Below are 17,575 nucleotides of genomic sequence, written 5' to 3'. Positions count from 1 at the left end.
CCAATAGATTACAAATTTGAAAATGTAAATATTAAATTATTTATCTTTTTTAATTTAGCAGTAACACGAATTTTCTTAAAGTGATTTGTATTCCTAACAGAATGCTACTAATTAAAAGCCGAAATTTATTTTATCAAACCACCACTTAAATGAGAGAAACATTTATAATTCCATATATAGGTAAAAAAAGAAAAATATAAAATAAATATTTGATAAAATGAACAAACAAATCAGAATAACATATGATATTATATAATGTAATGAATTGAATAAGATGCTATGCTAGCATTCACTTACTTTATGTGTCATATATTGTAAGACAATTTAGTTTTGTTAAATTTATTTATAGTTTGAAAGAAGTTATCAAAAGAATATTTATTCAAAAACATCTGTCCACTAAATGGATTGGATAGGTCCAAATTACATAATAAATGGTTTGTCTTTTTGGGCCAACATGACATTCTCCTATGAAAGAAATAAAAAATTAAAATTATGAATTGCAACTTATACACATTATTATTTATCTTTTTTATTCAAAACAAATAGTAATATATTTATCATATACAAGGCATGATTACAATTTTTTTTCTTTAAGAAACAGATTTCTATAGTTTTATGTCTTTTTTTTGCTGTATCTTATACATTGGAATACAACATTAAGATATATTATAATTTATAAAAATAATAAAATAAGTTTTACACTCTTAAAATGCTAAAAAAATAAAAAGAAAATACTTCATAGTAATTAATTTAATACCAAAAGCCAACTAAATACAGTGTGTTTTAAAGAATTTAGGAATATATATATATATATATATATATATATATATATATATATATATATATTAAATTAGTACTAGAAGTAAATCTTGAATCACCTTAGTTTTTTTAGTATTTTGGCTAAAATTAAATGTTTGAGTTAGTTGAAGTATTTTGACAGTATTTTTATTTCTATGATTTTTCTATGCTCAAATCAAAACATATTTACTTTCATTTGAACATGTTTGTAAATTAAAATACTAGTGTTAAAAATATTAGTTAAAAAAGTTATACTCTCTCAAAGTGTGATATAGAAACAAGCAGAAAAAATTAATTAACAAAGACATATATCATAATTATTAATCTTGATAATTTACTATATTCCTAATTTGTTACTATTATTACATATTATATTTATCAAGGGTTATTTACCCTCCCACATATTGAGCAAATCCTAAATGATTAATTATTAATATACATTTAAAAAAAATATTTAGTGAAATTAGATTGAACCAAATAATTAAAATTCATTCACATACGAAAAGCCCAACCTTTTTTTTTTCTCTCTGTTGTATGTGCACACATCAAAATATTGGGAGAGCAAAGTGAAAGATTTGGAATCCGTTTCGCCGTCAAAAACTCATTCCAGTAGCCACTGATCGGTTTCCTTGATCTCCACCGCCTCTTCTTTTTGATCAGATTGTGGGTTGAAGCCAAAAAATCAATTTTTTTTGATGCAAGTAATGGTTTTTATTCTGGTTTATATGCATCTTCATCAATGAAGGGTTGTCGAATGGCATGATCACTGTGCAAATAATTGCTTTTCCCTTATGGGTTTTTGAGGGTTTCGCGTTTGCTTTGTGGGGTCTGTTTTTCATTTTAATTTTTTCTTATCATTCGGGTTTTTTGTTTTTCTTGCACTCGTTTTGGGGTTTGATTGAAGTGATGCTGGACTTCAGGGAAGGTTCCAATGTGAAAAGATTACCTTTTGGGTTCTGGGGTTAGACCTAGGGCTAGAAAGTTCTGGTGGGTTGTTGAGATGAAGGAGGATACTGAACTTGAGGAAGGAGAGGCTTTCTATTACAAGGACGATGATGAAGACAACATTGACCCTGATTCTTTCTCATACATTGTAAGGAGTTATTTCAATATTTTTTGAAAATTTCCATTCGAATTTGCTTGGTTTATGGATGGTTTGGATGATCAATAAAACTTGGAATTGTATTTGTAAATGCATCAATGTATTTGGTTCCTCGGGGGAAAAAGGAATGAAAGAGTCATAAAATATCTAATTAAACCTCTGTTTGAAAGTGCAAAATCAGTATGGCAAAAGCTGAACAACTGTTGACTGTGGTGCTTCATAGTTATACCTACGTTGTTTGTAACTGGCGAAGAAATTTGGCATCAATGAAGTGATTTGGAAACATTATAGAGCGCCTTGTGTTTTTTATATGCTGGCAAGCATAGTGAAACTCTTTCCTTGATAAATGCCGATAAGAGTATCTCTTTCTTGATTTTGTTTTGCTAATGTAGATGAAAATGTTGCTACATTTTGCGGGAAAAACGCAGTTTACTATTTAGCAAGTAGCACGACGCCCATCAAGTAATAGGAAATGGACTGATTTTCTATGCCATTAATTCTTTCTTGTGTAAAAAGGTATTGATGTTATGTTAAAGTGCACTGTATTTTGTCCTCTGAGAATGTTAGTCTTTCCTAATTAAAAAAAAGTAGAAATAATCCTTAAGTGTTTGGTGATTGTTTCGGTGCCATCTATTATTAAGCTTCATATTCCTGGTGATTATTATTTATTAACAACATTTGCTTTAAAGTCCTCTAGTAAATTTTTATCACGAAAATATTAGTACTAATAAATTGTTTCCCGAAGGATGAGAAGATTCAGCATGTTCTTGGCCATTTTCAAAAGGAATTTGAAGGTGGTGTATCTGCTGAGAATTTGGGTAAGTAGAATAATAAAAGTCGAAGCATGTATTGAGAAATGAGAGAGCTATCTTTGCGTTGATGAAGTGATGTTGTTGTCTGATATGAATAATATTTTTCAGGTGCAAAATTTGGTGGTTATGGTTCCTTTTTACCTACCCAAGAGCGCTCCCCTCGTCTATTGTCTCATCCAAGAACTCCACAAAGAAACCACAGCTCACCAAAGTTTAATAACAATCCTCACATGGAGGTATAGGCATATATATATTTTACTATTTAATATGAAGGCAATATATGCTGCCAACTTATTTCAGCTTAGAAATAATGCAGATTGATTGAGTGCAGTCAGTTATATTGTTATACAGGCTGTGTCTCATAACAAAAAAGCACCTACAAATGTGCCTCATCCTTCAAGGATTGAAAATGCTTCTCATAGTTCACATTTATTTCGTGATTTAAGAGAAGCTTCAGCAAATGATTCAGTGAAGAAAGAGCAAGGAATTTCTTCCTGTGATCAGGCTGAGAGGTGCACTTTGAAGGATGATACTACAAAAAATACAGAGAATTCAACTGATCAAAGGACACTGAAGTTGCGAATAAAAATGAAATCTAATATTTTAGCACAAAAGAATGCAGAAATTTATAGTGGCCTTGGACTTGATGACTCTCCCTCATCTTCAATGGATAACAGCCCTGTGGAAAGTGAAGGCATGCCACCTGTATCTCAAGAGAGTGATGAAGATTCTCCAACTGGCATGATTCAGGTATGGGAGCTTTTCTATTCCTATACTGTTTAATATCATTAGAAATATTGAAGTATTAACTTCTTATTTGATGACATAGGTTATGAGTTATTTTCCTATCCCTGGCGGTGTTCTGATATCTCCTCTACACGAAAGTGTGCTCAACCTGATAAAAAATGATAATAAAGCTATTGGGGACAGCAGGTTTTCGTACCCTCTTAATGGTCATCGAGATCCTTGTTCCATGTCTATTGATGAACCAGATTCTTTTGTGCGGGCTGGACATTTGAAGAAGAACGCAGTGAGAATGGTGAGACAAAGTGAAAAGCAGTTGGAATTGAAGCATCCAAATGGCACCCTTTCTGAGAAGGAAACTACATTGCATAAAAAGAAAAAAATAGGAAATAGAACACCGGATTGTAAAGATTTCCTACCTAATGAATTGAAATGGACACCTCTGTCAAGCTCAATTTGTGATGCTGGTGAATTTGCTGAAGTCACTGCTAAAGCTTCTGAAGCCTCCAAGGAGGTTAATGAGAATGGGGTGCTGGGCAGAATGGTTTCTGAAGAAGAATTGAAGGAAGAGTCATTAGAATCGATATCTGGTCAAGATTTTGGGAAGACTGTGAAACAAACTGTAGGAAATGGTTTTCTGAAAAAGGCTCCAGAACATAAGCTGGAAAGTTCCCACAAGGATAATTCTACAGACCCTATGAATAATAACTCGAGTAATACTTCCATTATTTCCAATAAGGTTGAACGTGAGGCATTAAAATGTAAGGCAGATTATAAGTCTGAGACCCGTCAGAAAATAAAGGCTGTGTCTGAGCGGAAGAATAAGTCGAAAGGTGATCAGAGTCCTGGAAAAGCTAAGGCAGTTGCAAGAAAAAAAAGCTTTGGTGGTACTAATAATGCAACGGTTTTTGAGAAAGGGAGTACTGGCTTTGACAGTACTTGTATAAATAAAATGAAGTCAAGGTCTCTGATGGACAAAAATTTCAGTGATAGTAACAGGGATTCAATGAAAGAAAAAAGATCAGAATGGAAAGTTGACAGTCTTGCTGGTAATGGTGAAATAAAAAATGCAAAAATTAGTAATGGAAAACAGAGTGTATTTGGGATTAAAGCAAAGGAGAGAATGAGTGGCCATAAAGTGGTCAAGCAGGTGCTGGCTGGGCCATGCATTAATGATACATCGGCTTCATGTCCTATAGCTGAAAACAACATTGCACCTGAGATGATTTCATCAGCAGTAGCTGTACCTCAACTTATTGAAGAAGATTGGGTATGTTGTGACAGTTGCCAGAAATGGCGGCTCCTACCTACTGGTATGAAGCCTGAGCACCTTCCAGAGAAATGGCTGTGTAGCATGCTAAATTGGCTGTAAGTTGATTGCTCATTTTGGTTATGCATGGCCATATTATGCTGAATATATGCTTAGTATCGGTATTGTGTATATGGACTATTTCTCTTCTATCTTTTAATTTCTTGTGCTCTGTGTTATTTGCCTCTCATTGTTCTCTAAATTTTTTGTTAGGCCTGGGATGAATTCTTGTGAGTTCAGTGAGGATGAGACAACAAAAGCACTTTATGCCTTATATCAAATGCCAATTTCCCAGGTTCAAAATAACATGCAAAGCCATGGCACTGAAACTGCGATTGGAGTTAGTTCTCCAAATTCTTTACAATATGGCCTAAATCAAAATATGTCTAGTTCTGATATGTCTGACCGAGGAAGGAAGAAACTTGTTATTAAGGAGAAGACAATGTCTGGAATTAATAATGACATGCATCGGTTCTCAAATTTGGTGAAGGCCAATGTTCAAGTATCTGGAAAAAATAGAAGCTTGAACGGCTTGAATCAGCATCCTGTTGACTTAAACCCAGTGAAGAAGATGACGAACTCTTCTAAGCATCTTAGTAGGCCTGACAACATGATAGAAGAGAAACATGTGCCTAAAGAGAATGAAAAGCAAGTGAATGGAGGTACTTCTTTAATTTCAGAGATGATATATTATTTATTTTTGTTAATAAGAAATTGTAGGTATTCTTAATTAATAATTTCAATGTTATTTTCACACATGAGCAGGTGATAGAAAGCATGTTAAGTTGAAACGGAAGGTGGATGCTGATCAATATAAATCGGGAACTCAGAAGAAATTAAAAACTGAAAATGTTTTCTCTGCTAATATTCAATCAAATTCTGACATGAACCTTGAGAAGGTGTCTCTATATTCAAGAAATGGTTTGCCAACGAAAGCCAGTGGGAAGGATATGAGAAAGTATGATGAATATTGTTTATCTGAGCATGTATCTGACAGATTACCAGTCACTGTAAAGAAAGAGGGAGATCAGGCTCAGGTCTCATCTGGTTTAGCGAAGAAAAGGAAATTGAAGGACCGGCTTGATGATGAAAAGCAGTATGGTGAAGAGGGTGATGCAACCGAATTTGGCAAAGAAAAGAAATACAGAATTTTGAAGTCAGTAACTGAAGGCGACAATAAATTAAGTAAGGGTGGTATAAGGGAAGTTTGCGGGGCAGGCAATGGGGACCATATGGCTGTTGGCACAGAAGTCAGACTTGGTGACAAACGCAACCAACTAAGGAAGCATAGGAAAAATGTTGCATCTCTTCATGCTTCAGATGGTATTGATCAAGTGCGCAAGGATTTGGACCCTAGACCACATTCATTGGCAGCAACTTCAAGCTCTTCTAAAGTCTCAGGTTCTCATAAAGCTAAAACGAAGCTTGAAGATGTGAGAAGTTCACCTGTTGAATCTGTTACCTCGTCACCTTTGAGGGCCTTCAACTTGGATAAGAATAATTTTGCAGTAGGAGACACTTCAGTGAAAGACAATGTCACAAAAGGTGGACAGTCTGTGGTAGGTTCCAAGAGAAATGTGGATAACAGGAACAGAAAACTATCAGTAAAATTGAAGGAGGGTAGAATTCCGCATGACTTACATCCTACATCCCACAAATTATCTTCCACAGAGAACCAGGTTGAGGATGCTAAAGACATATCCAGGCTCCAAGCTAAAAAACCTTCTGAACTAAAAAAGAATAATCATTTGCTTGAAGGTGGTGTTCATGTTGAACAATCTGGCTATTGTGCTAATGGTGTACATAAAGAAGAGAAAGTAAAGAAGGAAAACCAGGAAAGTGAACTTTCTTGGCAGAAATCTGGTATGGTTACATCATTGAACAGCAAGGAGAAAGGCAAAAAAATTTCTTCTCATGTTTGTACTGATAACATAAAGACATCAGTTTCAGATACTGTTCATTCAAAAAAAGGTGGGAGGTATAATTCAGCAGCTGATCCCAGTAACCATGCACCTGATGCTGAGACAAAAAATGTTGTTAAAGATACTTTACCCAAGTCTAAGAGTGAAATTGAGATTATTAGTCAGAAAAGTGCTCTAATACAAGGGCCAAATGAAACTGGAAAGCAAACTGAGATAAAACCAAGAGACTTTGAGAAATCAGCTCCAGAGATTGATGTTCAACGTAGCAATGAGAGAAAGGCTATCCCCTGGCAAAACTCAACTCACGATTTTGAGGAAGAAAACAAAGCTAATCATGTAAGCACAGAATCAAGAGTTGGGAAATCGAAAGTTCTCTCATCTGCAGCAGGTGAACTCAAAAGGGAAGCATTGAATATGGGTTCTAGAACTGTACCTCAGTATCAAAAGGGAGGAATGGCTAATGAGCATCTTGTCAATGTTTCTGATAATGGTGATTTGGTCAAGTCAATGAGGAATTTTGCTGATATTAGTAACAATGCTGGAGTTAATTGTAGCTCTGGAAATTTCCTGCCTGATCAGCAACCCACTGTTTCAAGTCCTCTGAGAACAAATTTTAACCAAACTACTGTTGACACCCTGGAAGAAGCCGCAAAACTAAAAGATAGAGCAGATAATTATAAGGTTAATTGATTATTTTGAGATTTTACTTGATGTATTTGGTTTGATCTAGCACCTCTCCTTTTCTAACTGTTGGTATAAATACTGTTGTTTTATAGAACTCTGGGTTTGACTTTGAAAGCAATGAGACATACTTTCAAGCTGGGTTGAAGTTTTTGCATGGAGCATCTATTTTAGAAAATTCTCACAATGACAGTAACAAACTTGGGGAAACGAGTCAAATGCAAATTTATGGTACTGCAGCCAAACTTTTCAAGTAAGTGAAAATTCTGAAGCTCTAAGTAAATGTTATTTTTGTATGATCTTACGTTTTGACCTTAATTCAGTTATTGATCGGAAGCACATTTTGAGAGAAAGTGATTTGATAACATGCATCTTGGTTCCTTATAAATAAGGCTGGAGTGAGTGTCAGCTCTCGGGCTCCTGGCTTCCTCGGTTCATTAACAGCTTAATGAGCTGAAAATCTTGGCTGGTTTATAAATAAGCCTAGCTTTGGCTTTCATATGTTTAACTCATTAGTTGTCTTGATATATAATTTAGACTTTTTTTAAAGTAATGTGGGTTATTCTTTTTGATTTGGAAATTTAAGGCTTATAACAACGTTATAATTGTAAAGAAGCAATGCTTTTAAAGAAGCAAGCCACGTCATTGTAGTAAATTTAAAATCCATTAAATAACGTTTAGAAGTTTGTTGCACTATTGTCTTTCTCTTGTGCTATGCAATTGACCTTTAATCATACAATGTCTTAAATGTTTTCAGATGCTGTGCCCATGAATATGAAGCTCGTCAAGAAATGGCTGCTGCTGCTTTGGCATATAAATGCATGGAGGTGGCATACATGAGAGTGGTCTACTGTAAGAATTCTAGTACTAACAGAGATCGACATGAGTTACAATCAACTCTTCACTTGGCTTCTCAAGGTATTGGAACATAGTTTTCATACAACTGTTTAAGTCTTCTGGCTTGTCAGGTATTATTGAAAGTTGATTTTGCATTATTCTTATACTTGCATACTTATTCCACCAGAAAATAAACAAAATTAGTGAATGATACATCTACACATGATGAAAAGCTGAAAGCTAACTAGTGATGTAGTAGTTCTTTTATATCTAAACGACAAACCAATCTTATCCAGAACCAAAAAAAATCAAAATCTAGAGTAATTTTTCTCTCTATTAAAATGTTTTACACTAAAGCCAATTCATGGATCCAGTCCGGATAGCCCGACAGCCTTGTTTGATGAATGCATGAATGTATTAAGTGGTCAAAGTCAATGATGTAGCACTGCTTTTTTACACTGTTGTTTAGGCGAATCTCCTTCATCTTCTGCATCCGATGTTGATAACCTGAACAATCAGGCAGCAGCGGATAGGGCTACTTTGCCTAGGGGTACCAATAGTCATGTTGCTATCAACCACGTCATATCTGCTCGAACTCGTCCAAGTTTAATCAGGCTTCTTGATTTTGTAAGTTTCAATTGATGACAAACCTTATATTCTAGTTGCAAGTTTATCTCTATATGTTAATGTTGAAGTACCAAGGGTTGTTGTTGGGGGATCTGACAGTAGTTTGGTAAGAAATAGTAGTTGGAAATGTGGTTCAATTGTTTGAGAGAAAATCAAGATGGATGTCAGCTGTTTTTGCCATGCTATAGTAGCTTAGATTTTAATCCATAGGCAATTTTCCATTGCATAATCAGATTCATTCTGTTATGTAATAAGTATGTGGTGTTGTCATATGAGCAACTAATACTTTACTATTGGGAACTTATGATGCAATGCCTATTTTAGAATTCGGTGGACAGGTGGTGGCAAAATTCAGCAATATAAGCAGTTAGCTTGTGTAATTATAAAATACTAAAACCTAAGGTACCCGGGTGTCAGAAGCTTCCGCTCAATGCAAAGATATGGGGATGGGTTATTGTACACAGCCTTACCCTTACATATGCAAACAGATTGTTTCTGGGTTCAAACTCATGAACAATAAGCCACCAAGGCGCGATGTTAACTGCTCTAGCTTGTGTAGTTATTGAGTACAATTATTTATGGAAAGTTAGGTCTAAGTTTTTGTGATTTTGCAGACTAAGGACATACATTTGTCAATGGAGGCTTCTAGGAAATGTCAGAGCACTTTTGCGGCTGCTAGTGTGATCCTGGAAGAATCAAGGAACAAGGACTGTATAGCTTCTATTCGGAGTGTTGTTGATTTCAGCTTCCAGGATGTAGATGAGCTTGTACGTCTTGTTTGGACAGCATCAAAAGCAATAAGCCGCGCTGGTCTTGGTGGTGCTAGAGATTAACTTGATCCTGTATATAATTAATTTTTTTTTTTTGATTTTACTTCTCTACTGAGACGGCATTGTGAAGAAAGAGGCTAAAAGATACCTACCAAGTCTAGCACTTAGAAACCTGCTAAGCCTGCAGGTTGAAGGCGATCTGTTACCCTTGTGTACATTTGTACAAAATGTGATTGATTAGAAAATTTTGTAACAGATTTTCATTTGAGGTTTTTCTTAATGTGGATAGGGTATAACACACCCTTAAATTTTATGGGTTAGAAAGAGGGAAGGGATTCCTGGCTGTCAAGTGATGATGCCGGATGATATCATATTATGTTAGTTCAGTGCTACATTCTTTGCTCCACTTAGCTGGAGCCCCAGTACAAGAATATAGAGTCTGCAATATTAGGCAACCATTTTTGAGGGCTTTGAATACTTATATAGTTATAATAGCTCCATTCTTGATGACAATCTCTCCTTTTATGTTATCATATCAAAGTTTTGAATGAATAGAAATCTATGCAGAAACTTTCCTTGTGCGTGTGTTACCGAGCAATGCTTTAACATTTATTTCCATTTCTTTTCTCTATGTACCCTTTGTGATCTGGTTACTTGTAGCAATTTGAGGTGTCCTTGGAATCTGTGCATGGCATCATCTTGTCAGAAGTATTAGCTTCTATTTCCTGTTTTGACACACTGAAAATTTAGGTTAATGATATTTTGACAACATTTTAACATCATTTATATGTCATTATGTGATTGGTCTAAAATTATTATTCAATCAATAATAATAATTATAAACACCAACAATATCAAAAAGTATTATTATTTGAAAATTTATTTATGTATTTTTTATTATAGTAGAGAATTACACTACACAGGATAATTCAGGATACTGAAAATTGAGTTTAACAAAAGTCAAAACTCTTATACTAAAATGACAAAACATGATTGACACGGTTTATCTTATCCTGTCCCTTTTCTTGTCGATAGGGATGGTTTAATCTTAAATTCGTTAATGTTGTCATATTCTGCAAAGAATAAAGTTATCTAAATTTTTTATTCTTCTATCACAAGTTGAAAATTCCTCTCTTCTTAATGCTTCTGTGGTTTATCTTGTATCATTCAATATTCATTTTTCATACGTAACTTTTTCCAGTATACAAGGCATGTTAATGATAGTGGTTAACTACTAGTGAGTTTTATGTGTTTTATTTTGTGTAGTATTTTAGAAATAAATAAATCAATAGAGCTTTTCAATAAATTGAAATTAGTTAATAAATTAATTTATAGAATTTTTTTCCATATAGGTTTTTAAATTATTACGGATTGTTTGTGCATAGATAGATTTATATAAATTTTTTTAATTTCTCTTTTATACTAAGGTTTTACAGATAAATTTGTTCAAATAGACTCTTACTAGGTGTAGTACGTAACTTTGTTTTTGAATGTTGGTTTATTAAATATGATGGGCATCTTATGATCTTATGAGATTGAAAATAAGTTCCATTAGGCTGAAATTTATTCGGCTGTAACTTCCTACACCCATCAAATTTCTGTCTCATCCCATCAAAAAGCTATCAGAAAACTTCTACCATTAAAACATATGTAACGTACTAAAGTTAACTAACCTTAACACATATTTAGAGAGAAATACATGTAATTATTGATAAAATAATTAAGTATACATTGCCAATGTCAAAAAATGAGAGTACTTGTACGTATAAAGCAAGAGTTCATAAATTTAAAATACAAAAATATATATAAAAGTTCTTTTTTTTTTAATTTTAAGTAATTGGTGTAACATGGAATTTTAAATTCATAATTTATCAAAAAAATTTACATGAAAATAAAATGTATTTTTGTATTGTTTTGTTAGATTAATGTTATTATAATTAATAGGATAATGATAAATTATTGTGATCAAAGTGTTTGGTCAAGTTTGATTACTTTTGAATTTTGTAGCTAGTGTAAGGTTCAATCACATAATGATTACCTTTTTTAAATATTATTACGCTAATTAGTTTGTACATGTTTTTGTTTTTTAGGCTTAATTAAAGTTGTATTTGTAACATCCCAATATCTCACGCTGGATAATTCATAATTTATATATTGTAACATTACATTTACGGTAATATCCCGTAATCTCACACTTATAAATTCATAGTTAATATATGTCTACACATGTTTTAAACTCAAATTTCAACTATGAACTCATAAATATAATTCGAATTCTTCTAACTTATTCTTCTGTCTCTCTCTTCATTGGCACTGGATCAGACGACATTCCTTCATCTGCTCCCGTATAACATCACGCATTATACGATCATCGCATTCACATGCACACACAAGTAAGGGTGAGCTAACATGCAACAAATCATTTATAAAACATGTATAATTACCTTGATATAAACATCATATAATAATTATGTTCGACACCCTCATACCACAATTCCTATTAGATACTCGTCTCACAATACCCAATAGACACCACAATACCCAATAGACACTCATCCGGATGATACGTTGATGAGCGGTCACGGGAGGTTATGCACTTGTAATGACTTCTACTTCTTTTTACAAATACACTTTCAAAATACTTCATACCATTCACAAGGTTAATCCCCTCACTATGTCCAAAACCGGCACATAGACCAGGACCTCCTGCTCCTCTCACCACATAATTCATCCCTCTCTACTTGAGACTAGATGATTATTAGAGTATCAGGATAACCTCCAACTACGGGACCCTCAACATCAACATATACACAAATACCATAATATTACTGAATCTCTCCACGAGACTCATGCCATACTCATTTTCCTCAACTCACATTATACCCCTACAAAATCTCCCCATAATATTCATAACATGTTCAGATGCATAAATTCAAATGCAATATAATAAAATACAATCATCGCATAAATCACACAAACTCAATATATTGCATAATAATTAAACAGTACTCAATCTGTTCAATAGGATTTAAGTTAAAAACTTGTCGAGTAGACTTCCAGGAAAGAGAGGTGCGTCACAATGGACAACTTAAGTACCAAGTCTTTCCTTAGCCAAAGTGTTCCTCAACTAGTTTTTAACAAATTTCTTATTTACAGATTCAAAACAACAGCATATAATATTAACACTGAATTTCAATATAGATTAACATACAGTAAGCATTAACAGTATTCACACAGCAGAATTTCAATATATGAATAGTAATAAAACAATACTAAATCATAATATAAAAGCATAGAACTATTAAATCATAATATAAAAACATATAAAGGTTAGCTCCCCTACCTCTATTCCAGACTTCTCTCGCTCTGAATTTATTTCTCCGAAACCCTTCAGAACCTCTACTCTTCTTGCAACTAAAAATTTCTCCCTAACTCTTTTTTTTTTCTCTATTTCTCAAGCTCTCACTTGATTCCTCTTCTCTTGGTGCAGAATAACCTTCCCTCCCATGGCTATTTATAGTAAAAAAAATTTACTATTCATTAATATTTTAATATTATTTATTATTTTAATATTATTTAAAAATAATATTTCAATCATTTTCTCACCAAATCTGATCCTAATTTCTACCTACTACTTTCTTCCATGCTAAGGAATCCAAATGCTGAAAATTTATTTTTACTATTCACTTTTTACTATTTACTATTTACTTTTTACTATTCAATTTTAAAAAAATTTACTCAATAAGTTACCAAAAATTTGAACCTCTCCTTCTAAAATTACTATAATTTTATATCCAAAATTTACATTTTTCTATTCATTAAAATTATTATTACTAATAAAATACTAAAATTTACTACTATAAATATATATATATATATATATATATATATATATATATATATTTTTTTTTTATGGGTCTTACATTCTCCCCAACAACAAAAATTTTCGTCCTCGAAAATTCGAAAATAAAAATTTTTAATTTAATACTCATCTGAACGCATTCAACTAGAAAAGTCTCACACTCAACCTGAATCATTTCTCTACTTATTTTGTGCATAAAATTTCTAGCATCTCAAATTGAAATGTACTCACAAAAATTAAAATCATAAACCTTCCAAACACTCTTACTTTAGCCCTATCACAACCATCATTAAACCTACCTCACTAGTCTCAAAATAATCCATTAATGTTTTAAAAGAACTCATCACTCATAAACTATAAATCACAAGATTAGAGAAAACTTTTCATTCCTACTATAATCAGAAAGTGATTCTCCTTAGAGATCCTTATTTAAGACTTCCATGACGCTCTAAAACTCTAAGAATCATTCTTTTTCCGTAACAACTTTCCATTATATTTTCTCAACACAGTTTCCACTCCTAGAAATCGTACGCCTCCAAAAGCCACTTATGTTTACCAAAATTTTATACTAGATTGCTCCACCTTACCCTATACTTCTATTTTTCGTAAAATTTCTAATTACTCTAATGATTACACGGAGTCCAAAACACTATTACTAAATAATTCATCCTTATGTTTTTTTTTCTATACTCATTTATCAAGAACTTGTCCAAAAGTAATACCTATATTGAGTATGCTTTATAACATCCATATAAACCCTTCCACACTTAAGATCATGCATCATTTCCTTCACTCGTCCTTGATGAACTTATCTGATTCTCGGTAATACTGCCTTCACCCTTAACTACAACAGTCAACTCACAATTCTTGAAGACCATAAACTTCTAAAAACATATTTGAACCAAACCATCCTTTCGATCATACCCTAGACTATAATGTCTATCCTTCACTTGCATTGGTCAGATATCCCTAAAATATTGATCCTCATCTTTTATTTAACCCACACTAAATGTTGAACCACTATTTTCTTTCCCTGATAAACACTTCTGAAATATTTAACAAAACTAGAATAATCAAGCTTATTTCAAGATTATACTCCAAATTACTTCAACCTTCATGTAATTATTTTCCTAGCAAACATTTCTAGTCTAAGTTAAAACATTCTTCAAGAATTAACTTATAAACTCCAAATTTTAGGAATATAAACCTTGTCCTCAAAATACCTTCCCACATCCTAAGCTAATATGAATTCACAAACTTAATGTTGTCTCTAATCCAGTACCTAACAATTGCGTATCTCTGATAAGACTCAACAGATCACTCAATCAACAATGTTATAAATTCTGAAACCACTTATTTTAATCTCAATAAGGCCGAATTTAAAACTAACTAGATTCCTTATCAATACTGCACCTACTCATTTAAATAAACCACTTATGCCACATAAGTTAAACGATCTAGAGAGATTATCAGGGCAATCAACCACAACCCACCTCAATTATAACGTGCTTCCCGAGATCAAAACCATACCCCAGGATATTTAGTGTTAACTAAATCTAAAATTTTTATCTTATGCGAACTAAAAGTAAGTATCAACAAGTTCACTCACACACATCACTTGATAGAGATCAAGGTGCGACATATAAATCTTTACCTATCCTTTACATCACCATTGAGGTTTGAATACTACCATATAACTATGCCTGATGAAATTGCTCCAATCACAACCTACAACTTCTTAATTATTCCTAATTCCCTAATCACATTAGTATTGCAACCCTCCTTTTTATCTATTTCCAAACTCTTCTTCTTCCTTATCTTGCCATGTTCATAATAATATCAATTCAACCTACACTACCTCTACTAACTTTAACATTCCAAAATCAATAAAATTTACAACCGTAAATCATGACATTTTAATCCTATCAAAAATACCAAATATTTGCATAAGTCGAAAGCCAAAATTTTCGTACCTGGATTTTCTCCACTACTCCTCATACAAAAATCACATATTCTCAAATCTTATCTCTAATACATTTACTGAAAAAAATCTAACCATCTCCTTTTAATCATCCATTTAGCTTAGAATCCTTCCAATACTTCATTCTTCTCTAAAGACCTCGTGTTCTCTTAACTTATAAATTTCTCCTCCTATTAAACTTTCTCTCAATCCTCTTTATGCCTTATACAACTTCTCATCTACTCTTCTTTGTCTAATATTTGATTTATTCTTAATCTACTTCAGTATTCCTATCCCTTTTTATTTTAAACTTTATCTTCAAATCTTCCACCATTTTCTTTCTTCAGATTCCAATCATCGCTGATACATCAATCCATGTTACCAATCTCACACAATGCCACTCTGTTTCTCATCAATACTTCCTTCTCTTCTGACTTCTAACGTTACTGATATACTAAACCAAACTGATTTCTCAAACCTTGCTACATTCATGCTTATCCAAAGCTTCTCTTAATCTAGCCTTTGAACTCAACTCCTTTTTGTGAAACTTAAGATATCTCATCTATTAATTTGTTCTAGAAACTTCTAAAAAATTTACTTCTAAACACCAACATCTTCACTCATCCTTTGAAACTTAAACTCTAATATTATATCTCCTATCAAGGCTTTAACTAATTCTAATATCTTTCCTTAAACCCTCAGAATTAAGAAAGGAAAATCATCTATGGTAAAAGTCATGAGTAGTTAGACATAATACTCTACTATCTAGATTTGGAGGAAATGGTAAATTATACCATTTAGACTCAATTCTTCACAGAGAAGACACGGAAGACCCACGACACAGAGGTCATCCTAAGGACGAACTGCTCTGATACCATTAATGTAACATCCCAATATCTCACGCTGGATAATTCATAATTTATATATTGTAACATTACATTTACGGTAATATCCCGTAATCTCACACTTATAAATTCATAGTTAATATATGTCTACACATGTTTTAAACTCAAATTTCAACTATGAACTCATAAATATAATTCGAATTCTTCTAACTTATTCTTCTGTCTCTCTCTTCATTGGCACTGGATCAGACGACATTCCTTCATCTGCTCCCGTATAACATCACGCATTATACGATCATCGCATTCACATGCACACACAAGTAAGGGTGAGCTAACATGCAACAAATCATTTATAAAACATGTATAATTACCTTGATATAAACATCATATAATAATTATGTTCGACACCCTCATACCACAATTCCTATTAGATACTCGTCTCACAATACCCAATAGACACCACAATACCCAATAGACACTCATCCGGATGATACGTTGATGAGCGGTCACGGGAGGTTATGCACTTGTAATGACTTCTACTTCTTTTTACAAATACACTTTCAAAATACTTCATACCATTCACAAGGTTAATCCCCTCACTATGTCCAAAACCGACACATAGACCAGGACCTCCTGCTCCTCTCACCACATAATTCATCCCTCTCTACTTGAGACTAGATGATTATTAGAGTATCAGGATAACCTCCAACTACGGGACCCTCAACATCAACATATACACAAATACCATAATATTACTGAATCTCTCCACGAGACTCATGCCATACTCATTTTCCTCAACTCACATTATACCCCTACAAAATCTCCCCATAATATTCATAACATGTTCAGATGCATAAATTCAAATGCAATATAATAAAATACAATCATCGCATAAATCACACAAACTCAATATATTGCATAATAATTAAACAGTACTCAATCTGTTCAATAGGATTTAAGTTAAAAACTTGTCGAGTAGACTTCCAGGAAAGAGAGGTGCGTCACAATGGACAACTTAAGTACCAAGTCTTTCCTTAGCCAAAGTGTTCCTCAACTAGTTTTTAACAAATTTCTTATTTACAGATTCAAAACAACAGCATATAATATTAACACTGAATTTCAATATAGATTAACATACAGTAAGCATTAACAGTATTCACACAGCAGAATTTCAATATATGAATAGTAATAAAACAATACTAAATCATAATATAAAAGCATAGAACTATTAAATCATAATATAAAAACATATAAAGGTTAGCTCCCCTACCTCTATTCCAGACTTCTCTCGCTCTGAATTTATTTC

General features: G+C 33.0%; 1 protein-coding gene across 2 annotated transcripts; it reads left to right on the top strand.

The window, feature by feature from the left end:
- The first annotated feature begins 1,309 nt into the window (after positions 1–1,309).
- Positions 1,310–10,188, top strand: LOC124830883 (cysteine-tryptophan domain-containing zinc finger protein 3-like). Of its 2 annotated transcripts, none has more exons than XM_047304746.2 (12): positions 1,310–1,499; positions 1,719–1,891; positions 2,646–2,718; positions 2,821–2,948; positions 3,064–3,462; positions 3,542–4,824; positions 4,979–5,427; positions 5,531–7,368; positions 7,464–7,621; positions 8,126–8,286; positions 8,675–8,832; positions 9,447–10,188. In XM_047304746.2, exons 2-12 carry the CDS (start codon positions 1,799–1,801, stop codon positions 9,663–9,665), a joined length of 4,959 nt encoding a protein of 1,652 aa, XP_047160702.2. In that variant the 5' UTR covers positions 1,310–1,499; positions 1,719–1,798; the 3' UTR covers positions 9,666–10,188. The 2 variants fall into 2 exon arrangements, with proteins under 2 accessions (XP_047160702.2, XP_047160701.2); XM_047304745.2 differs by having other exon boundaries at positions 1,310–1,624.
- The last annotated feature ends 7,387 nt before the right edge of the window (positions 10,189–17,575 follow it).

This window comes from Vigna umbellata, chromosome 2 (assembly GCF_029865625.1).
Source record: "Vigna umbellata cultivar VRB3 chromosome 2, Vumbellata_1.0, whole genome shotgun sequence".
In the NCBI taxonomy this organism is placed as follows: domain Eukaryota; kingdom Viridiplantae; phylum Streptophyta; class Magnoliopsida; order Fabales; family Fabaceae; genus Vigna; species Vigna umbellata.
The sequence above is the reverse complement of the archived record's forward strand: the minus strand, read 5'-3'. Positions and strand labels throughout refer to the sequence as shown.

Coding starts and splice junctions, on each gene's coding strand:
- LOC124830883 (XM_047304746.2), top strand. CDS start 1,799: ATGAAGGAGGATACTGAACTTGAGGAAGGAGAGGCTTTCTATTACAAG. Junction 7,622..8,125: donor ACTGCAGCCAAACTTTTCAA/GTAAGTGAAAAT, acceptor AAATGTTTTCAG/ATGCTGTGCCCATGAATATG. Junction 8,833..9,446: donor TAATCAGGCTTCTTGATTTT/GTAAGTTTCAAT, acceptor GTGATTTTGCAG/ACTAAGGACATACATTTGTC.